Consider the following 24,441-nt stretch of genomic DNA (forward strand, 5'->3'; position numbering starts at 1 on the left):
TGATGGATATCCATGCGTCCTGAAAATGGGCCCTAGACTACTGGTTGATCCACATTCTGGCTGTAGTCCATTTCTGTATTATCACAACAAATTTCTTGTCTCAAAAATGCCACGTTCAGATGTGATTACGTTTCAGCCCATTTACTGTCATATTACACAAGGGTCATTTGGTCTAGTTTGAGTGTCAGGCTGGAAATGGCCATTTGGGAACCAACTGTACAGTCAGAATACAGTTTGAAAATTTTTGACATCTGTAGGCACGTATTATCCACATTAAAGACATGGCTGCAGGTGAACTCCATGATACAGATGTTCTTAAAAGTGGTTTTGAACTTGATTCTTCACTGTTTTTCTGCTGGCAAAGGTATCAGCGTCAAATTGCTCAAGGTGAATGGATGAAGGAAAGCCCATGAATTATGTACAGGAAAATTAATTCCCTAACAGGTTCACCAGATCCATTCTGACATTATATTCTCTCATTATGCCATTTTGATTGGCAGTGAGGACTTTATGTTGGATGGTTGAATGAAGTTGAAGTACATTAGGAGGAGTTTTGGTGAATTAGTTTAAATTTAAAGTGTTTGTTCCTGACCATGAAAAAGGCAAAGGAGGGCAGATTTAACTTGTTGGGAGGTTATTGCTAACTTAGGTTTGCCCAAATGTTCTGAGTGAAATCTTTGCACAATGGGTTGCTTCTGGATCTTATCTGAATAAGTACCAAGTTATACACGCCTAAGGAAAGCTGCAATACATTCAGTCCATCAAAATAACAAAACTCTGTACAATAAAGTTTGGGATGTATTTGATAAATCCAGTTGCTACATCTGTTTGTCTCAATGACTTCTTCCAAAAGTGTTCACCCAAAAGGTAGCAGTATTAAGATCATAAGTTCAACATGTTAGAACTCACTGGTATGAACTGATATCCTAACATACATAAAACTTCAAGCAACTTGTCAGTACGGTTCAGTGGCAAAATCTGAAAGTTGAAAGTAACACATAATACTAAGATAGGAAAGGCAAAGCGTCTTCAACAAATAACTGCACTATTCTACTGTTTCAAAATTTGAACCCAAATTTTCTCATTTTAGAGTCTCAATCCATTGAGCAGGTTTTGGATTCTGAGCATAGTGCCATCATGTTTGGATTTTACATGAACTTACTTATCTATTTCCATTTGTTTTGTCTTGGTTCAAACAAAGATCTAACTTTTACCTACCACAAAACCACCAGTGGTTAAGCTGAAATCTACAAACAGTGGCACTAGCAAGCTATGCAGCATCTCGAATTAAGTCATATCAAAAACATGCAGGAAGCTACATTTAAACTGTGAATCTGTCAATTGAAGACATCAGGAAAAAATAGAGATGGATCCCTGCAAGAACAGTCAAATAAAATGGCTCTTTCCTCTTCTTGCTTGAAGGCCTTTGATTCTAATGCTGTCAGCTCATGGAATTTCCAGAGTTAGCTGTTAGATTGAATGTCCAATAATTGAGGTAACAAAAATTGTCTCCACTCACTTTAAGAGACTTAATATTACCAGAGGTCATTAATCATAACTTTGATTCTTAACCACTCAAGTCTTCCTCTTTGAGATGCTTCCAAAATAGTGCTTCTGACAGTTACTACTGGAACACGATAGCAGATAGATAAATGGCATGAACAAGACCACTGCTGCACACATTTCAGGAAATGGGAGGATGATTAGCAACATTATCTCATGAAGCTCCTTGGTCCTAGTCACCATTATGGGTTGTTTCTTTCTCTTTATTGATTAACACTGATCAAGATGGTTACCAGTAAATCTTCCCAAAGTCAGATTGGGCTTGGTGCTGCTGTACCAACCTTTGAGATACACATGAACTTTGATAATGGCCCTGACGCATTATAATCAAGCCCACTAACCATACGTTAAGGACCAAATTAATCATAAAACCTACCGTGATTCAGCAGCAGCAAGGTCCGCTCAGCAACTGCAAAAATTTTTACCACAGTTGAAATAATATTTATTTCCCACCAGAACAGTTTTTGACTCCACCCATCATTCCTTTGGATCTTCTACTGTCCAGAAACAATGACATCGCAAGATATGTTTTTGTGGGCATCAGTGGTCACTTACATGGTCCTATTTATGCCTATGCCAGGTAGGCCTGTGTTTAAAGTCCAAAGATCTCAAGTGATGTCCAAGTCACTATCACAGCAATCAGAATTAAGAACAGTGGCTGGCTTTCTCCCTTCTTCACCCCTAATGTAGCATGGGCGAGAACATAAAGGATCTTCCTCGTCTGTTTGTACCAAGCACGTTTGTTACAATATCATCGGCCATGTTTAGTCACTGAAACAATGGATCAATCTCAAAGTTTGTGAGAAGATTTGTAGCTCGGGTGTTCGTTGTTGTGGTTCTGTTCGCCGAGCTGGGAATTTGTGTTGCAGACGTTTCGTCCCCTGTCGAGGTGACAGCCTCAGTGCTTGGGAGCCTCCTGTGAAGCGCTTCGGTGATGTTTCCTCCGGCATTTATAGTGGTTGCCGTTGATTTGTTCATATATTTGGTTGTTGAATGTGAAGTGTGTTGTGAGACACAGGTCCAATAGTTTGAATATGCTGTCTTTGTTGATAGGTTCACCGTCCTGTTGTCTGTTCTGTATGTCCAGCAGGTTGGCTATTGTTTCTCTGGCTAGGGTTTTGTTGATAGAGGTGAACAGTGCCGTTCCATCGAATGAGACCATAGTTTCTTCCTTGTCTATATGTATATTTCTGATGATGTCCAAAAATTCCTGTGTTGACTATATAGTGTGTCTGGATCCGCTGATCAGGTGTTTCAGTTTCTGCTGTAGTTCTTTAGCCAGTTTGTGTGATGGTGTCCCTGGTAGTGATACTATTGGTCTGAGTGGGATGTCTGGTTTGTGCACTTTAGGTAGTCCATAGAATCTGGGGGTGTTGTTGCTTTCAGGTTTCATTCTTTGTAGGTCAAACCTGGTTATCTGTACATTTTTCTGTAGGTTTTTTGTGTTGTTTTTCCTATTGGTGAGCTGTGGGGTGGGGTCAAACTCCCTCTTTTGGTAGGTGTTGGTATCTGCAAGTAGCTGTTGCGCTTTTTGGATGTACTCTGCTCGGTCTAGGATGATCGTCATTCTGCCTTTGTCTGCTGGTAGTATGATTATATTCTTATCGTTTCTTAGTGATTTTAGTGCTTCCCTCTCCTTGGTGTTGAGGTTATGTGTTTGACTTTTCCTTGTAATCAGAGGTCTCACTGTTTGTTGTGTCTCTTCCGTCAGTCCATTGTCCCAGAGTGTGCATTCCGGTGCTGCTAGGAAGTCTGCTGTCTTGGCGTCCCTGTGGTTGTAGTTGAGTCTCTTGGCCAGTATTGTTCTTTCTGTGTCTGTGAGAGAAGTTTCTAACCCAGGTGTGTATTGTGGTATGCTCTCTGTTGTGTGTTAGTTTGGCCATTTTTTCTTTTAGTGCCGTTTTTTTGCGGTGTAAGGTCCTGTTCTGTCCTATGGTGACGGCCTGTTCTATGGTCCGGGTCTATTCCTGATTGGTGGTCTTTGAATTTACCACTATAAATGCCGGAGGAAACATCACAGAAGCGCTTCACAGGAGGCTCCCAAGCACTGAGAATGTCACCTAGACAGGGGACGAAATGTCTGCAACACAAATTCCCAGCTCGGCGAACAGAACCACAACAGTGGATACGTGATCGTTTTGTTTTCAAATTTAATATGCCAATGGAAAGGTATGCAAAGATAGGTCTTCTAACTTCTCCATAATTGAATTGGGATGCAGCCATTATAACTAGATGTACAAGTTGTCATGCCTAGTCAAATGTCATTCAAAATTTAAACTTTTCCATGGTATGAGACACATAGGATGTTGAGATGAAGTGTCGTTATATACTAAAATTATGTATATTATTGATTATTTGCAATGCTTGACAACTTTAGGGCAGGAAATCTATAATCATTTGAATTTATTCGTCATATCTCAATTTGATGGTTTTCGAAAACCATCAGTCTTAAAATGCTTAATTAGAAAATATGGATATCTAAAAACAAATAGCTAATTTGAAATAATGTAACAGTAACTGCATCAATTCATGTTTTATATCAGTCATCAGATTAAAACTAATTATCTAATGAAAGTAACAGTAAAATGTGAGAGCTTTAAGTTTTTCTCCAAATCCCAAAAATGGATTTGGTGCATCAGGAGTTAAGAAAATGAACGCATCGGTCAGAAAAATTGTTTGGTCCCTCTCAAGAAATTCAACCTTCTAATTCTTGCTTCTAATAAAGTGCAGGGATATTAAATGTCAACATCTCCTCACTGGTTAATGCCATTTGAAATCCAGTGCTCTGAACAATAGACAATAGGTGCAGGAGTAGGCCATTCTTCTCTTCGAGCCTGCACCACCATTCAATATGATCATGGCTGATCATTCTTAATCAGTATCTTGTTCCTGCCATATTTCCATAACCCTTGATTCCACTATCCTTGAGAGCTCTATCCAACTCTTTCTGAAATGAATCCAGAGACTGGGCCTCCACTGCTCTCTGGGGCAGAGCATTCCACACACCCACCACTCTCTGGGTGAAGAAGTTTCTCCTCATCTCTGTCCTAAATGGTCTACCCCGTACTTTTAAGCTGTGTCCTCTAGTTCGGCACTCACCCATCAGCCGAAACATGTTTCCTGCTGCCAGAGTGTCCAATCCTTTAATAATCTTATATGTCTCTATCAGATCCCCTCTCAGTCTTCTAAACTCAAGGGTATACAAGCCCAGTCGCTCCAGTCTTTCAGCGTAAGGTAGTCCCGCCATTCCAGGAATTGACCTCGTGAACCTACGCTGCACTCCCTCAATAGCCAGAATGTCTTTCCTCAAATTTGAAGACCAGAACTGCACACAATACTCCAGGTGTGGTCTCACCAGGGCTCTGTACAGCTACAGAAGAACCTCTTTGCTTCTATACTCAATCCCTCTTGTTATGAAGGCCAGCATGCTATTAGCCTTCTTCACTACCTGCTGTATCTGCATGCTTACCTTCATTGACTGGTGTACAAGAACACCCAGATCTCTTTGTACTGCCCCTTTACCTAAATTGATTCCATTTAGGTAGTAATCTGCCTTCCTGTTCTTGCCACCAAAGTGGATAACCTTACATTTATCCACATTAAACTGCATCTGCCATGCATCTGACCACTCACCTAACCTGTCCAGGTCACCCTGTAATCTCCTAACATCCTCCTCACATTTCACCCTGCCACCCAGCTTAGTATCATAAATAAATTTGCTAATGTTATTACTAATACCATCTTCTATATCATCAATATATATTGTAAAAAGCTGCGGTCCCAGCACTGATCCCTGCGGTACCCCACTGGTCACTGCCTGCCATTCCGAAATGGAGCAGTTTATCAGTACTCTTTGTTTCCTGTCAGCCAGCCAACTTTCAATCCAAGTTAGTACTTTGCCCCCAATACCATGCGCCCTAATTTTGCTCACTAACCTCCTATGTGGGACTTTATCAAAAGCTCTCAACAACTTTATCAACAACTCTCCTCCCTGTAGTAAAAAAAAGTCCCAAAATAGCACATTTTGGATTATCATTTTAAAATCATTTGTTATATTCTCAGTTTCGAAAAAGGAAGTCAAAAAAAAATCCATCTTGAAAACAGAAAGGGAGCTTTAACCAAGCACTGAAGAATCTAAGTAGGGGGTGGCAGGGGGGGGGGGGGGGGGGGGGGGGTTGCTTACTGATCAATTCAATGTGCAAGTTTACAATCAGGATGTTATTTACTGCTTGTGACAAGTAAGTTTTTAAATAAGGTATCTTTAGTACAGAAAGAACGAGGAAGCAAATTGCTTGTACAATAACTAATCAAGGCATTGTGTGTGGGAACATGAAAGATGTATGGCCACACTAGGTTCTCTTCACCTACCTTTTATTCTTTACACTTCAGGCAAAATAAACATTTGCACACAAGGGTTGTCACAGTTGTAAAAGAATCCAGACCTAAATTTCAAACATTTATGGAGAGCAGTAGTGTTTAATCCTGACATTTCTGGGGAACCACATCTTCCATATTTAGGATTGGTGAATATTTGATAGAAAAATGTTGCTGACCTTTCTCCCTATAGTTTTCTGTACTTCAAATTGCAATCGTATATAAATCACATAGGACAGCAATTTTAAACAGTATGAGCACAAATCACTCCTTTCAATAAAAAAGTATCAATGACAAATGTGTACTAAGATGCATCTAGTATATAAAATCACTAATTTATAACAGTGAGACCAAATACCACTTTAAATTCCAATTAATTAAAATTAGTCCATCAGATTTTGAGAATCATGATTAAAGCTTGTTGCTTTGCCCTGGTCAGTTTAATGTGTCTGAGTTTACAATGGGGAAAAAACTAAAAAGGGTTAAAAACAGAGTCATACAGCATGACACTCAATCATACCAACCAGGTTTCCCAACCGAAACTAGTCCCATTTGTCTGCTTTTGGCCCACATCCCCTAATCTTTCCTATTCATGTACCTGTCCAAATATCTTTTAAATGTTTTAATTGTACTTGCATCTATCACTTCCTCTGGCACTTCATCATTGCGATTAACAATAAACACTCTTCATTATTTCACCATCTGGTATGCCACCTGCTCTTTTTAAACTGAGGATTAAAGAAAATTACAAAACATCTCTAATTTGTTTAAATCCTGGCACAGAAAGACTCTTAACCTACTTGTGAAAAGAAAATCACGATTGTCATGATAGGGTTTTGAAAATAATGGGATGTGTCATAGGTGTCACTTAGTGACAAATCACTAGTTCCATCCATGATGTGTGTACAAACCTGCAGATGCCTTTCTAAACTATTATCACTCTCAAAAATGCCACCACTAAATCTTTCTATCATTCAGGTTGTCTCCACCTTTCTACCATCCTTAGATAGCCCTCTCCACACATAAAACTTGTCGACTGGCTTCACCTACTCTTACCCAAATGCCCATCCTTTACCCTTGCCTTAAAGTTGCTTTTTTCAAAATGTTTTTCCATACATTATACTGACATTCTGCTTTACTTTCCATTACACCTGATTTCAAGGCAGTGTTATCGGATTGCTTGAGAGACACTACATGGAGTAGCTTAACACTAACCAAGACAAAATCCTTTATATCTTATACACACTGAGCTCTCGACCTTATACTCATTCCAATAAGATAGATCTCGTAAACAAAGTATTTAAGCCTTTCTTGCCCTGTCTATTGTTGATATCCTCATCACTTTCATGCACAAATTCTTTAATGTCTTCATTAGGGCTCCCAACCTGAAATATATATAAAATCTGAATTACCATTAAGTCTGCTTTCTGCACATATTATATAATCTCTGTCGTCAATGATCTCCATTGGCTCACCGGCTCTTGGAAACTTTGCATTCATTAATAAGTCACATCTTAACTGTGCTTCAAGCTACATCTGCAATTTTATGCAGCTTTTGGACACCTCAACAAGGAACACAGGAACAAGAAAAGGCTATTGAGCCCATTGAGCCTGCTCCACCATTTAATGTAACCACAGCTAATGAAAAACTTCAATGGCTTTTGCCCATTCTACTCCCATTGGTATTTAGAATCCATCAATTTTAAAGATTCACAAGCCTCTGAGTAAACAAAAAAATATCATCTCAGCTCTAAATGGTACTCCTCCTCATTTTTAAACTGTGCTCTCTGCTTCCAGACTCCATAACTAATGGAAACTCCTTACTTACATGTACCTTGTCTTCCTTTAAGTATTTAGTATGTATCAATGATATAACTTCTCATTCTTCAGAACTCTAGAGAATACAGGCCCAGTTTGCCCACTTGCTTTGCGGTATAGTCTCAGCATCCCAGACACAAGCTTTGTGAACCTTTAGTGTATTCCTTATTCCCTTGTGTCATTTTAAAGTAAGGGTCTTCAGTTACCATGTTCAAGACACCAATAGTCACTCTCTCAACACTTCTGCTACACCACATTTATCATACCTTCAATAACCACCTCCTCACTTGACTAAAATCTTTTACTCGAAGCCTCATTCCTGCTCAGGTTTAACTCTTAATCAAACATTTTGTGTTCTTTTAAATAATGGACTAATGTCTGACTCTTGTTTTCCTAATCTCTTCTGTTTCCCTCCTCATCCTCACAACTAGCCTTTGTTGCTCTACATTAGCCTCTTCCCCAAACCTAAATCACTTTTGTTTTTGTATTCTCCACTTTTCCTTCCCTTTTATTCTAATTCACATCTCTTTTGCCTGAAGTGAATTTCTCTCCCGTTTCCTGTAGTTTCAATATGGGATGAAACAAAATGAACGAATTGGATGACCTGCAGCCTCGAAGTAGAAAATAAGATCGGCAGCAGCAGATTGGGAAGATGAATCAATAGTTCAGAACCTAATTCCTCACCAACATAAACGTCTTGTTCAATGCATGTCACAATATTTCTTGAGTTCCTCAGTGCTGTGTTTGTTTCAACTGCTATAATGGCAGGTCATCACCTCAGAATGTTAGTGGAGATTAATAAGGTAAAATGCATGCAAAGTCCTGATTACTGAATATAAATGTCATAGAAATCAGCATAATAAGCTCATTACTATTACAATCACTTTATCAGTCTATGAAAGATTTAGTGCCTTCGTTTCAGGCCACTCTAATTTCTTAATAAATAATGCTTTTTGACTGGACATCGGCCTGTAGCAAATCAAAATCACAGGTGCAAGAAGCACCCTTCCCACACCATAAATAGCAAAGAACCATGAAAAGAGGTATGAAGGGTTAAAATATCCATTTAGCTCCTGACATTTCTCACAGAATCCCTATAGTGTGGAAGCAGGTCATTCAGTCATCAAATCTGCACCGACCACCCAAACAGCCTCCCACCTAGACCCACTCCTTTACTCTATCCCTGCAACCCTGCATTTCCTATGTCTAATCCACATAGCCTGCACATCCTGGACACTAAGGGACAATTTAGCATGGCCAATCCACCTAACCTGCACATTTTGGGCTGTGGGAGGAAACTGGAGCACCTGGAGGAAAACCATATAGACCCCAAGGAGAAAATGCAAACTCCACATAGACAGACAGTCACTTGACGGTGGAATCAAACCCGGATCCCCAGTGCTGTGAGGCAGCAATGCTAATTGTGGAGCCAGCACGCTGCCAAAGGAGAAAAAACAAATCATTGTAACAGTGAATGATCTTCCAAATAAAGCCTATAGTCATGTCCCAAGTATTCATTAACAAGCTTCCTGACAATTTGAAATTTATTCTCATACACACAAAAACTAAACTATTTATTTCTTCCATTTCCAGCTGCAATATCACAGATGTGAGGGAATTAATGGGTAATTCCACAGAATGCACAACATTTTTGATTATTCTTTGCAATAAAACAATTATAACATCAATCTAATCAGTGCTAAACTGCCATACTGTCAATGTGATCATACAACCACAAGACCTTAAACATTTGGATTCTGCCAGGTAAAGTTCCTCTTGCTTTCAAAGAGATTGATTATAGATACAACCATGGAGGAGGCCATTTGGTCCATTTTACAAGAATCTGTGCTAGTTCTTTGTAGCAGCTATCCAATCAATCTCACTCCCTGGAGTGCCATATACCTGCAATTTTTACCCTTTATATCCAATTCACTTTTACTAATATGTGTTGAAGCTTTAATAGAAGACAGCTATCAATAAATCAAATAAATTATCTCTCAGAGCTACATTTTATAATATAGAAACAGGCAGCGAGAGTCAGTCAGTTTGTGGCAGCATCTATCCTCTGTGTGAGCAGTAGTCCTTATCCGACATACAGAATAGGAGCAACAGTAGGTCACTTGGCCCATTAAGCCTTCTCTGCCATTCAACATTCTACCATTCTCGATTCCCTTAAGTCTGTTCTGCCAACCACTGAACAAAAGTACAGACTTGGCTCAAGCTCACTGAGCCTAAACAAAAACTATCACAATGAGACAGCTGTGCACATAACCATATTAAAACATGTACAACTCAGGACTATTTTTCCCAGTCTTCTTTCATTATTTACTTAAAACAAAAGAATATAAAATATATATTTCCTTCAGACTGCCTAAAATACTCAAATTTAATTCCAAGTAATTTTGCTGCAACTTCACTGTATTCCAACTCTTGATTAATCTGGCACTCACTCAAATCTTAAGATTAGTATACATGAAAACAATGCATTTGATTTGTAGCCTTCACTTCATTGCCCCACTACCATGAACAGATTGACTATATTCAACTAGCCATCCACCTGATAGCGATGCAATAGGAACTTCACTACCTGCAAGCTCCCTTCTTAGCCACACACCTTGGAATTGAGTGGCATACCTTCAGAGTGATTTGCTCAAAATACTGGAATGCCCTCCTGAACATCATTGTGGATGTATCTACACCTCAAGGTAATTAAGACAGGCAATAAATACTAGCATAGCCAGCAATGTCCACATCACATGAATAAATAATAAAAAGGGAAAATGAATGCTAACAAATAAAAGTTGCAATATTAAATAATGATCAGGTAACTCCATCAATAAATTTGCCTGCCAACATAGCAGGCAATTTAGGCTTAGTCATCAGATACTATTTCAACCCTTGATACAAGCAGGTCTCACACACGCATTAAAAACTGTACTATTACTCTGTGTCCTAGCCGAGTCCGACTCTCAAATTTAACTTTAATTCTTTGCATCTATTTAGAAAGCCTCACAAATTCAAGTTTAGAGCATGTTATGTGCTGCATTGTGAGGCAGATTATATAATATTCCATGCACACTAGTTTCACTATTGTACAGTCGTGATAATGAGATATTGTGTGTGGTTAAAGGGAAGGTACCCTTTCTGTGGAAGGAATCTGTACTGCTTACTTAGAACCAAAGTTTGTTCTATCTAAGTCACATAAGCACGATAACTAAATGCTATTTGCTTAAATCAAGTGACTTGTATTACACTGATATTTTATGCTCTACATAGGAGAAATGGAAACCAACTAACAATTGATATTTTTGTTTAAAATAGAAATGGACACTAACAATTAAATGTAAATAATTTATAGTAATATTACATTGCTCATTTTTCTCTGAACTTCCTATTCTTTGTAAAATTGATGCTTTTGGCACTACAAAGGAGTATACCACTGGCATAATCCACTCAAAACATTCCCCTACCATTTATAGGTAACAACATATAGAAATTTTAGAGCCCTTTAGAGATTAGCTTCTAGGTGGTTTTTTTTTAAAATATCAGAATAATGCAATTTCTTCCCCTCAAAATACATTAATCAATTAATTAGAAGCCTATGTTTATATATTTCTTGGTAATGAATTCATTACAAGGAAGAAAACAAAGGCAATGTAAATGAGTTCAGATGCACATGATTTACCAACCTACCTTTGCGGACAGATGCAAAATAAAGATATAGTGAGGTGCCATTCATCTAATTTCATTGAGAAAGATGTGAGTTAAAGTGCAAGAATATTAGGGATATTAGCCAAACCCAACAGAGAATGCATACATCCAGATACTGAATAATGGAGATGGCAGGGGTGAGTTCAAAGTTATTGTAATGGGGGTTAAAAATGAATTTGATAATTTCATGAATATAATTTCCACTGGAAAATTCCAAGTTGCTAACATGTTTTACAACTTCAGCATATCAAAGGAAATCGCAGCAGTTACATGCCAGAAGAGTAGGGTGCACAGGCATGATTCTTATTAGAACTGAATTGCAATACTTACACAACAGAATTAAACTTTGGACTAGAAAAAAATTCCATACTATTGTACATTTTTCACATACAGATTTGAAGCTTAGGATTCAAATGAAAATGTTCCTAATTTGTAACAATACTATACTCTGACGACTCAAGAGTAAAATGATGTAAGATTCACTGAATGCAATAATTTCGCATATTGCCTTGGTTTTTCCCTTTCACATTTCCACCATGTACAAGGCACAAGTGAAAGCACCAGGGAATACACCTAATTTTCCTGAATGAGCGCAGCTCCAATACTTAAGGCTGCCAACAGTGTCCACAACAAAGCAGCCTGTTTTACTGGTTTTTCCATCCACATTAAACATTCATTCCCTCCACCATTGGCACAGAGTGATCACAGTGGTCACCATCTACAAGATGCAATGCAGCAACTTGTCAAGACTCCTTCAACAGTTTCCAAACTATCTAACATCTTCTGTTTAGATGGTCATGGGCAGCAGATGCATAGGGATACTATCCTCTATGACACACACTGTCCTCACTTGGAATATATTGCTGTTGAATATCTTGGGACTCCCTAACTAAGGGTACAGTGGATACTACACCACCTAGACTGCACGGATTCACCACCTTCTCAAGAACAATTAGGGAACACGTAACTGATGTTAGCTTTTCCAGCCTTGCAAAAATTAAATGAATAAGTGAAGAAACCTTGCATACTTTGTTTCATTGAATGACGTGCCATATTGTTGGGCTTATGACCAACAAGTTTGCAGATAAAACCAAAATCTGGGGAAAAGGTTCAAACAGGAGAGATGTGCAGAGAGATTTAAATGTGCAAGAGAAATGGGCCACACAATGGCAGATAATTTGGGTGAACAGAGTAGCATGCATATAAACAAGGCCAACATTGATTACATGCACAAAATATACTTGTGCTAATGTGCACACATCATTGAAGATTCATGGTCATGTAGAGAAGCTCTAGATTAAACAAACAGCATATTGGGATTTGTGGGATGTTTAAATCAAACTATTTAGTGCAAAGTAAAAGGACACCATGCTGTCACCAAACAGATCGCTGGTTAAACCACATCTAAAAAGCTATGTTAGTGATATAGTGGCCTTGGAAATAATCTAATGAAAAGCTATAACTGATTATTATTGTAAGAACCTCAACTACTTAGAGAAGTCAGGACTTTGCTCTAATTAGTTTACAGCAGCACCTACTTCAGACTCCATAAGGATCTATATAATAATTAGAGGACTGAATAATATTCCTCTGGAATATATTGTCTGTGGGTGTATTGTTTGTCGATTCGCTGAATAGTCTTCAAGTGGGAGCTGACTCTTGGAGTCATCTGGAATGAAGATTACTTGTTAGAGAAGATAAGAATCTTTAAAGCCAATACTTCATTGGTATGATCACATGGTCTGGTTATGATATCCAGAGAGGTCAGAGAGAAAATGAGTCTACAGCAGGTCTGACAGATCAAAAAGTATTTTCTGCCAATTTTGTATGTTACAAAATGATCAGAGGTCCCAAAGTCACAACTCACTTTAGGGTCTGATTTTATGTGGAACAGCAATACACCAACCTCTTAATGACCACTCTTCTAAGTATGAACTTTCACCCAGTGAGAGCTCAAAATTTAATGTGGCCACAGAGTACCACCCCCTCCTAGTTGATTTCTCGGGGTCCCATTCTCTTACATCAACGGACGAGATCATGAAGCATGACAGACCATTGATTAAAATTAGGTTCTTCTTAATTACTAAACCAGATGGTGTATTTATGCTACCAGCTGACTTCATTGTATCACTCCAAACTAGAAAGCATAAATATTATAAATAGTCAGCAATAATCCAAAAAGGAAGGCAGTTTTCACAAAGTGTGGAAAGGTCATAACAGTTGCTAACACAAGGAGGTAAATAACAAAAGAACCAAGGAACTGCAGATGCTGGAAATCAGAAACAAAAACAGAAATTGCTAGGAAAACACAGGAGGTCGGGCAGCATCTGTGGAGTGGAAACAGAATTAAAGTTGAGTCCAGTGACCCTTCTTCAGAACCTGTTCTAATCACCCAAGGGTCTTATTTTCTGAAGAGTCGTCACTGGAACCAAAATGTTAACTCTGTTTTCTGTCCATAGCCAGACCTGCTTAGTTTTTCCAGTAATTTCTATTTTGGAGTCAAGTAATAAGATTAATTTCAAGGGAAGAAGCATAAACCAAAAAGGAGAAAGGAATTAAAGGTTACGCTAATAAGGTTGGATGAAGTGGGGTGGGAGAAGGCATATATTTTTGTACTAGACGAAACTGAGTACTGCATATGCCGGAGATTAGAGTCGAGAGGGTGGTGCTGGTCCTGATGAAGGGCTTTTGCCCGAAACATTGATTTTTCTGCTCCTCAGATGCTGCCTGACCTGCTGTGCTTTTCCAGCAACACACACAATATATTATTGTACTGTATATTCTGTCTTTACAAAAAAAAATTAGTGTCTATTTAAAACAAAGTTGTGTTGCCAGAAGTGTGCATCTTTCTTAATTTTGGGGGTATTTTGAAGTTTTAAAGGCTTGACGAGATAGTAGTTTTGTATTACTATTGTGACTTCAGAAGAAACAGAGATATTGGGACTTAATTCAAGATATCCAATTGCTTTGTCAAATTTCTGGAGGACAATATGCAGAATAACAATATTTAACAAATGGTGTAAAAATATATGGCATGCTCTTTGAAAGAGGAAATCCCGAATCACTGGTGTCAAATTCTACTGCACTTTGTTATGAACATTGGACTTTTCAAGACAGTAAGATTTTAAAAAGTCTTCTTTAACTTGAGATAACATTGGGAAATTCAGACGTAGCCCAGCTCAGAGACAGGCTGATGTGGTTTGGTTGCTATGAGGTGAAATTCAACCCGAAACCTTTTGATATCAAGTGATAGTTTCACAATGAGAGAAATTAAAGTAAGGGAACATTCACGCAATAATGTTGTAATATATATAGCACAATTTATGATAAACGAGGAAATAACACTGACAAAAAGGACCGTAATAGACTGGAGAAAGCTGATTTTGATGGGCTAACAATGGAACTCTGGGATAGAAATGGGCCAACATATTGGCAAACAATAGTGTAAAAAAATGGAAAACATTTAAAACTGCGTTCAAAATAAAAGACAATAATTACTGCCAAAATAAGCACCAGTGGTTGATTAAATAAGTGTTTAAAATTTAGATTAGGAAAGAGGCATAAATTAAAAATTTGGACAGCAGAAGAGAGCTGAACAAGAGACAATACAATGATATTCGGACAGAAGTCAAAAAACTAGCAAACAATGCAGTCCAAGGGCCACCTTCCATGTCATATATCCTATCTCACTGGTGCAGTTCATTTTGCTCTCAAATTAAACGGAAGTTAGCCAAGATCAACTCTTCTCCCTCCACTGGCTGCAAAATGATACACTTGCACAGAGATGAGAGAATTGATGAGATGTGATCATTGCATTTTGATAATGTGCCTTATTCAAAGAAGCTTCTATTAGCTAAGTAATATATCCTCTACATTTTACATCCTCTGTGCATCACAGCAGCTTACCAAAAGCATTACAAGTTAAGGAGCGAGGTTGTTTCCTAAACAGCATGAATATCAATTTGGTGATGGCATGTGCTACAATTAAATCTAGCCAGTAACGTTTAGTCGATAAGTGAGGAGTATTCAATGTGGCATTTGTGCTTATGCTATCAGTTGAACCTAGACTGAGATATTAAGGAAGATACTGCAGAAGGACTCAACTTTCCAGTGGCTTCCTGCGAGATAAGAACAATTTTAACATTTGGTTGTCTGCCACACATCCCTTTGGGTATTTACAAAGTAGGAAATTATTAACTGTTTTTCCACCCAAAATTTAATACTCTATGCTACTTTCTCCCCACCCCCACCATCCTCTCATTTATCTCTCCACCCTTCAGGCACTCTGCCTGTATTCCTGATTAAGAGCTTTTGCCCAAAACGTCGATTTTCCTGCTCCTCGGATGCTGGCTGACCTGCTGTGTTTTTCCAGCACCACTCTAATCTAGATTCTGGTTTCCAGCATCTGCAGTCCTTGTTTTTATCTAATCCAGATTCAAAACTGTTCAGAATAGGTAAATCACTAGTACTGTGGTAAGTGAATCAAGGGCACCTTGAGATCAGATCATCTAACTATGCTCAAGGAGAGAAAAATCTCACAGTTGTAGGATTCTATTTCTGCTCACTGCCACAGTTATTGTTCGCATGGCAATCAGACTGTTCAATATTGTGAAATTACCTATCTTTTAAGTTATTCATGCTATTATGAAATGAAGGGAAGATGCACAGACTGGCACAGTTTAATTTAAGAGATTTCAGCTTGGTCACATTGTGTTGGAGTCAGAAGATTTAGGGTCAAGTTTGACTCTAAACACCAAAGCACCAAGTCCAGGGAAACACTTCAACACAGTACTGAGGCAATACTATACTATGTGTGCATTTTAGATGAGGGCTGACTGAAGCCCCTGTCCATCCCCTCAGTTAAATGCAAGAGATCCCATAGGATTGGTTTGAAGGAGAGTTTTCTCTAGTGCACTGGCCAAATTTGTTCAATCTAAAACAGATTATCTTCTTATATTGGATTCAGAAAACAGGAGGCCCTTTTAAGATCTTCTGAGACTCACTACAGTTCCTGTTTCGTTTCCCTAGACCTGACTATTTAATTCCACAAACATAAAACCTGGAACTTCCTTAAGTGACCAACTCAATATTTTAATATGCAGTGCTTCTCACACTGACCAGTTCAGTATTATCTCATTAAGCCAACTGTTCATGTCCAAGGCTTGAGTGGCTGGAAAAATGGCCTTTAGCACCATATTGTAGCCATTTTGAGAATTGACTATTTTGAAGTTTACAGGATCTTGAAGGGACTAAAAAGGGTGGCTATCAGGAGGAAGTTTCCTCTTGTGTGGCAAAAGTAGAACTAGAGGACACAATTTAAGAATAAGACAGGGGATAATTTTTTCTCAGAGATCATTAGTATGTGGTATTATCTTCTACAGAATGCAGTGGAAGTAGAGTCACCAAGTAAGTTGAAGGGCGCATTACATACGGTTTTTGATAGACAGGGGAGGTGATAGACAGGGGAGGTGATAGACAGGGGAGGTGATAGACAGGGGAGGTGATAGACAGGGGAGTCAAGACTTAAATGGTTGGGGTCGGGGCTGCAAACATAGAACATTACAGTACAGTACAGCCCTTCGGCTCTCGATGAGGCACCGACCTGTCATACTAATCTGAAGCCCATCTAACCTACACTATTCCGTGTCCGTCCATATGCCTGTCCAATGACGACTTAAATGTACTTAAAGTTGGCGAATTTACTACCGTTGCAGGCAAAGCATTCCATATCCTTACTACTCTCTGAATAAAGAAACTATCTCTGAAATCTGTCCAATATCTATCACCCCTCAATTTAAAGCTATGCCCCCTCGTGCTCGCCGTCACCATTCTTGGAAAAAGGCTCTCCCTGTCCACCCTATCGAACCCTCTGATTATCTTATACGTCTCTATTAAGTCACCTCTCAACCTTCTTCTCTCCAACGAAAACAGCCTCAAGTCCGTCAGCCTTTACTCGTAAGACTTTCCCTCCATATCAGGCAACATCCTAGTAAATCTCCTCTGTACCCTTTCCAAAGCTTCCACATTATTCTTATAATGTGGTGACCAGAACTGTACACAATACTCCACGTGCGGCCACACTAGAGTTTTGTACAGCTGCAGCATAACCTCATGGTTCCGGAACTCGATCCCTCTATTAATAAAAGCTAAAGCACTGTATGCCTTCTTAACAACCCTGTCAACCTAGGTGGCAACTTTCAAGGATCTGTGTACCTGGACACCGAGATCTCTGCTCATCTACACTACCAAGAATCTTACCACTAGCCCAGTACTTTGCATTCCGGTTACTCCGACCAAAAAGTGAATCACCTCACACTTGTCTGCATTAAACTCCATTTGCCACCTCTCAGCCCAGCTCTGCAGCTTATCTAGGTTTCTCTGTAACCTACAACATCCTTTGTCACTATCCACAACTCCACCAACCTTAGTGTCGTCTGCAAATTTACTAACGCACCCTTCTACGCCCTCATCCAGGTCGTTTATAAAAATGACGAACAGCAGTGGACGCAACACCGACCCTTGCGATACACCACTGGTAACTGGACTCCAGGATGAACATTTCCCATCAACCACCACCCTCTGTCTTCTTTTAGCAAGCCAATTACTGATCCAAACTGCTATAACTCCCACAAACCCATTCCTCCACATTTTGTACAATAGCCTACTATGGGGAACCTTATTGAACGCCTTGCTGAAATCCATTTACATCACATACACCACATCAACCAGCTTACTCTCATCTACCTGTTTGGTCACCTTCTCAAAGAACTCAATAAAGATTTGTGAGGCACGACCTACCCTTCACAAAACTGTGCTGACTATCCCTAATCAAATTATTATTTTCTAGATGATTATAAATCCTATCTCTTATAACCTTTTCCAACACTTTACCAACAACTGAAGTAAGGATTACTGGTTTATAATTACCAGGATTGTCTCTACTCCCCTTCTTGAACAGGGGAACCACATTTGCTACCCTCCAGTCTTCTGGCACTATTCCTGTAGACAATGACGATTTAAAGATCAATGCCAAAGGTTCAGCAATCTCCTCCCTGGCTTCCCAGAGGATCCTAGGATAAATCCCATCCGGCCCAGGGGACTTATCTATTATCACACTCTGCAGGATTTCTAATACCTCTTCCTTGTGAACCTCAATCACACCTAGTCTAGTAGCCTGTATCTCAGTATTCTTCTTGACAACATTGTTGTTTTCTAGAGTGAATACTGTCGAAAAATATTCATTTAGTGCTTCCCCTATCTCCTCTGACTCCACACACAACTTCCCATTACTATCCTTGATTGGCCCTAATCTTACTCTTGTCATTCTTTTATTCCTTAAATACCTATAGGAAGCCTTAGGGTTTACCCTGATCCTATCTGCCAACAACTTCTCATGTCTCCTCCTGGCTCTTCTGAGCTCTCTTTTTAGGTCTTTCCTGGCTTCCTTGTAACCCTCAAGCGCCATAACTGAGCCTTCACATCTCATCCTACCATAAGCCGTCTTCATCCTCTTGACCAGAGATTCCACTTTCTTCGTAAACCATGGCTCCCGCGCTCTACAGCTTCCTCCCTACCTGACCGGTACATACTTATCTGGGACACACAGGAGCTTTTCCTCAAATAAGCTCCACATTTCTATTGTGCCCATCCCCTGCAGTTTCCTTCCCCATCCTATGCTTCCTAAATCTTCCCTAATCACATCGTAATTGCCTTTCCCGCAGCTGTAACTCTTACCCAGTGGTATACACCTATCCTTTTCTATCACTAAAGTAAACAAAACAGAATTGTGATCGCTATCACCAAAGTGCTCACCTACTTCCAAGTCTAACACCTGGCCGGGCTCATTACCCAGTACCAAAACTAATGTGGCTTCACCTCTTGTTGGCCTGTCTACATACTGTGTCAGGAAGCCCTCCTGCACACACTGGACAAAAACTGACCCATCTATAGTACTCGTACTATAGTGTTCCCAGTCAATATTTGGAAAGTTGAAGTCCCCCATGACAACTACGCTGTCTCTCTCACTCCTATTGAGAATCATCTTTGCTATCCTTTCCTCTACATCTCTGGAACTATTCGGAGGCCTATAGAAAACTCCCAACAGGGTGACCTCTCCTTTCCTGTTTCTAACTTCAGTCCATACTACCTCAGTTGATGAGTCCCAAGCATCCTTTCTGCAACTGTAATACTGTCCTTAATCAACGATGCCACACCTCCCCCTCTTTTACCATCTTCTCTGTTCTTACTGAAGGTGGAGTTCAGACCACAACCAGAGTAGCTTTGTGCTTACTGAATAGTGCATCATTCTTAAATGGCCCACTGTTGTTCCTTCATTTCAATGAAATTTACCCACTAAAAAGCTGGATACTGTTTCAGCAAAACAGACAAGCATTTACACATATTTAATGATGCACATTATGAAATGGGGACAAGAAAATAAGCATCAGAATGTTGAGACTGTTAAAACTCTTAAAAGTTTAGAAGTCCATGTCTGTGCTTTTGGGGTTTGTTTCATAATGAAGAACCCGAATACAGAGAAAAATTCTTCAGTTTAGGCAGCATCTGTGCAAACAGAAAGATTTTATATTGCAGGTTGATGACCTATCAGAAAGGTTATTGATGTGAAGAGTTAACTCTGCTTCTCTCCACAGATGCTGCTCGATTTTTTGAGATTTTCCAGCATTTTTTTATTTGGTTCTTAATTCAGATTTCCTGCATCCAGTTTATTTTGCTGTTGTTTCATAATTCTCTGCAGCAATCTATGAGTTGAATACCAGCCTTTATGTCATGTATGCACCTAGAATTTCATGATTGCATTGTAAAGAAGCTACACTTCCACCTTAACCAAGAGGGATGAAAATATATGAATAGCTGTAGCCAATTCAAAAAATCTTTTCTCCAAGTATTCCTTCCTTAACCTTCCAAAAACTGTAAGGCAAATCTAGAAGGTAGGGCAGTATGTAGACTATTCCTACAAATCTGGGCATTGTGAAAATAAAACTAATGTTGTTTGCCATCTTTATGTTCTGGAATACTGAGCAAATCTGCAGTTCAAAAAATACCTGCACTTAACGTGAAATGATGACATGCAGAACTGTAAAAGTTTACCCAGTCCCAATAACTTTTTGATTTGGAAAACAAAAGCAAACTGCTCAACATCTACAGGCATTGATGTATATGGACAACCATCTTTCTGATGAATGGCACTTCCCTATACAATGCTGACAAGATAACAAAGAGTCATACTCACATGAAGAACTGGGAACCATTTGTATTTCTTCCTCTGTTTGCCATTGACAACAGGAACTCCCTGTCGTGTTTGAGCACAAAATTCTCATCTGTGCAAGAAAGGAGGAGCTGGTCAGCTTTGAGAGGCTCCACAGAGTGGCTGTCGTCTACTTGCCAATTGCACCAACAACAGAGTAACAGCCTTGCTTTAGGCCTCACCGCAGCATTTTACTAAAATATTGTGTTGAGGAGGAACACAAATTTCAAATTGTCTTATATTACCAGTACTGAAACTAGTGGACTAAATGCTCTAGGTGAGCAATTTCAATTTGTTTTTGTGTCTTCATGAGTGTTTTTTTTGTTTTTCTTTAAAGTCTGCAAGCAATAAAGAAAATTGGACCATATATTCCATCAACTCACTGCCAATAATGGTACTTGCTGGGGAGGGTGCAAGGGAGTGTGTTTTAATTGTGTTACTTAGCTTTTTTTTCTTACCTTTTCATTTTGCAAAAGATCACATTCTCTATAAATAAAAGAATATGTTGAAAGTTTTAGGCAGGATGATAGGTTTTCTCATGAATAAATTGCCTAACCTCCATGCTGCAAGTTGCGAGCTTACTGCATAATAATTTACCTTTTAATTCACTTTTTTTTGTAGTTAACAGTGAACACGCTAAGAAATAATTAGCCCAAATTCATGCATCTATTTTGTGCATGCAACATTTCAAGCACTAGCTACATGCAACAGGTGAGGAAATTAAAAGCAATGCTATTCACGTATTGTTAGAGGGAGTTTTCTATTTAGTAAATCAACTGATTAATTTGGGCTTTGTAATGAAATTAAAAAGATGTCTCTACCTTCAAAGTATCCGCCATAAATAGATTCTCCTCCTCGTCCATTACCTAAGAATCACATGTGTATGAGTGACACTATGCTCCACACTGAATGTTTCTGTACAATTAATAAAAAGTACATTACACAGGAACTTTGAGGCTAGGTTTGGCCAATGTCTTCCCATATGCACTATACAGTTCACTGCCAGACAGATGCACAAAAGGCTATAAAAGATCTTCATTTCCAACATTCTTCATTCTACTTTCAGTTGCATGAGAAGGTATCACCGTGAATGCTTCCCAAATCTTGCCACGTTATGCTTGCAAAACAAAGATGATTAATAAAATATCAAGTAGTATTTTATTGAAGCTTGGTTAAACACTGTTCATTCCCAAAAGAATACCCCGTTCTATCACAAATGGAAAATGCAGTATTTCTCCCTCCTTGAGCACACAGAGTTACCATTGACCATGATAAGATTCAATTGACTGCTAATCAAAACGCGAAAATACAACACACAATAAGCAACATATTGTATAGTACAAAGAGGGGCACAGGGAAGGACCTGCCAGAGCTCTGGGTAACAAATCTTTGAAACGGGTAGGATAAATTAATAAAGCTGCTTTTTTTAAAAAACGCAAGCCCACGTGATCCTTCACTTCATACACAGAGGTACAAGAATACTAAAACCCCAAAGTAGTTAAGCTAAATGTTTATGAACACAGATTGAGTCTCAGCTGAAGTGTTGTGTCCAATTATGGATTATTCACCTTAAAATGGCCAGCTAAGCTTTGGATGGGACACAGTGGACATTTGCCAGAGATCAAGAATTTAATCATTTCATGTTATCTTCTCAGTTACCTTGGCAGGCTAGAGAAGCTGGGGTATTCTACTTGGAACAAACAAAGATACCAGGAAATTGGATACAGATGTTCAAAATTATGAAGGGGATTTGACAGAATAGACAAGGGAGAGTTCTTGTGGCATAGTAGTAGTGCCCCTAACTCTGAGTCAGGATGTCAGGTTATAGTCCAACAGGTTTATTTGAAATCACAAGCTTTCGGAACGCTGTTTCTTCATTAGTGAAGTCAACTCCAATATAACTAGGGATTATAGTTTAAAACTGAGTATCCCTTTTAAGGGGGAAGTGAGGACAATTTTCCTTCTCCCAAAGACTCACTGGGGAAAAGAATTCGCTAGACCAAAGAGAAATGTAGCAGGATCAGTGAATATTTTTAAGGCTGAGCCAGTTAGATTCTTGACTTACAAAGAAACCAATGGACATTGGAGGTTCTCAGGAACAAATCAAACCTGAGGCCATATCAAACAAGTAATGATTTGATCAAATGGCAGAGTAGGCTTTGTACACCAGGACTGGGCTATTTGACCTAAGTTGCTTTTTTAATCAACCTGTTCATTCACATTATGATACACCATGGAGCACGTGAAGCTTGAATCTAGGCTTTCTGCCCCAAAGGCAGGGACAATAGCAATGAGGCACAGAATCCTTGCTTCTTGTATGTAACTGCATGTCCCCAGAACACAGATGGGTGAAGAATGTTCAGTGTGCATCAACATAATAACCTGTATTCAGTAACAGTTCAAGATCAAGGTCATAGTTGTAAAAAGAAAGCTTTAAGGAAAGTACCTTCCCCTCTCAAACACATTTTGTCACGTTATATGTGGTCAAAATTTACAAAAATAGTTATATCAGAGAGACATTTTCATAACCGGTCCACAATCCAGTAATCAATGCCTTGGCAACACTTCAGTTGAACTAATACAGAATGCAAATTACACATTTCCCACCTTCACTGAAGTCACCACCTTGGACCATAAATTCTTTTACAATACGGTGGAAAGTGGAGCCCTTATAACAAAGTTGCTTTCGAGTTTTTTTTCCTAATCCTTTTTCACCTGCAAGAGATAAAACAATGTTAGGAGATTTAAAAAAAAACAGGATAACTAACCTAACTGCAATAGGTTTCAATTTTTCTTCTGAATGGGGTCATTCCCTTTAAATAACGATAGTCCAGTACCCTCTGCAAAGAGTGGAGATCAGCCAGTCCCTTCTGCAAAAACAACCTATACAGAGAGCCTTTTGCAATCTTCTGGAACATGTGTGTATAAATACATAGATGCTTAACGATTAACCCAACAACTTCTGGAAGATACCATTGACTACCATTACAACCAGGTACTGTGCAGAAATTCTTTTAACAACTTTATCACAGTTTACAATAGCAGAATTAATATTTTAGCAAGACAAATATGGAAATGACATGATTCTGATAACCTTACACCACTTCAGAAGGCTTCTGATAAAGCCCCTCATAAAAGCTAAATGGGCAGAGTTAAAGCACATTTAATGGGGTTAATTTTTGGTATGGATCAAAAAAAATGGTGGACAGTCAGTAAACAGAGAGTGGGAATAAATGGGTCTTTTCCCTCCCGAGTGTCAGGCAGTGACTAGTTGGGTATTGCTTGGGTTCCAGTTGTTGATGATACATAAATATGACCTGGATGAGGAACTGAATGCAACATTTCAAAGTTTGCTGACTATCAAGACAACATTGACACAAAGTTGGACAGGAATTATGAGTTGTGAGGTGGGTGCAAGGGGATTTAGACAAGTGGAGAAAGTAGGCAAACACATGGAAGATGCAGTACAATAAGGCTTGGTGTGAAGTTAGACACTTCAGCATATCAAACAGATAGAAAGAGTATTATTTATTATAGTACTAATTGTAACAAGGTCAGCCAAATGGACTTCATAGAATATGAGGCGAAGGTGAGGACTGCAGATGCCGGAGATCAGAGTATCTGATGCAGTCTCCTTTACACTGGGGAGACTGGATGCCTTCTCGCAGAGCACTTTAGGGAACATCTCCGGGACACCCACACCAATCAAC

General features: G+C 39.1%; 1 protein-coding gene across 5 annotated transcripts in view; it reads right to left on the minus strand.

The window, feature by feature from the left end:
• nktr (natural killer cell triggering receptor) overlaps positions 1-24,441 on the minus strand; it is a 240,400-nt gene that overhangs the window by 59,497 nt on the left and 156,462 nt on the right. For 4 of the 5 annotated variants that reach the window (XM_043690824.2, XM_087987616.1, XM_043690826.2 and 1 more), the window contains exons 4-6: positions 23,339-23,446; positions 21,553-21,597; positions 20,717-20,804 (exon numbers count right to left, since the gene is read on the minus strand). In XM_043690824.2, coding sequence (XP_043546759.2) covers positions 20,717-20,804; positions 21,553-21,597; positions 23,339-23,446 — 241 coding nt within the window. Of the gene's footprint in view, positions 1-20,716; positions 20,805-21,189; positions 21,218-21,552; positions 21,598-23,338; positions 23,447-24,441 lie in introns of those variants that run through there. The other variant, XM_043690829.2, reaches the window with a different exon arrangement.

Source organism: Chiloscyllium plagiosum, unplaced genomic scaffold (genome assembly GCF_037043375.1).
Source record: "Chiloscyllium plagiosum isolate Xiang-an unplaced genomic scaffold, Cpla_swu_hap1 HiC_scaffold_5, whole genome shotgun sequence".
Lineage (NCBI taxonomy): Eukaryota > Metazoa > Chordata > Chondrichthyes > Orectolobiformes > Hemiscylliidae > Chiloscyllium > Chiloscyllium plagiosum.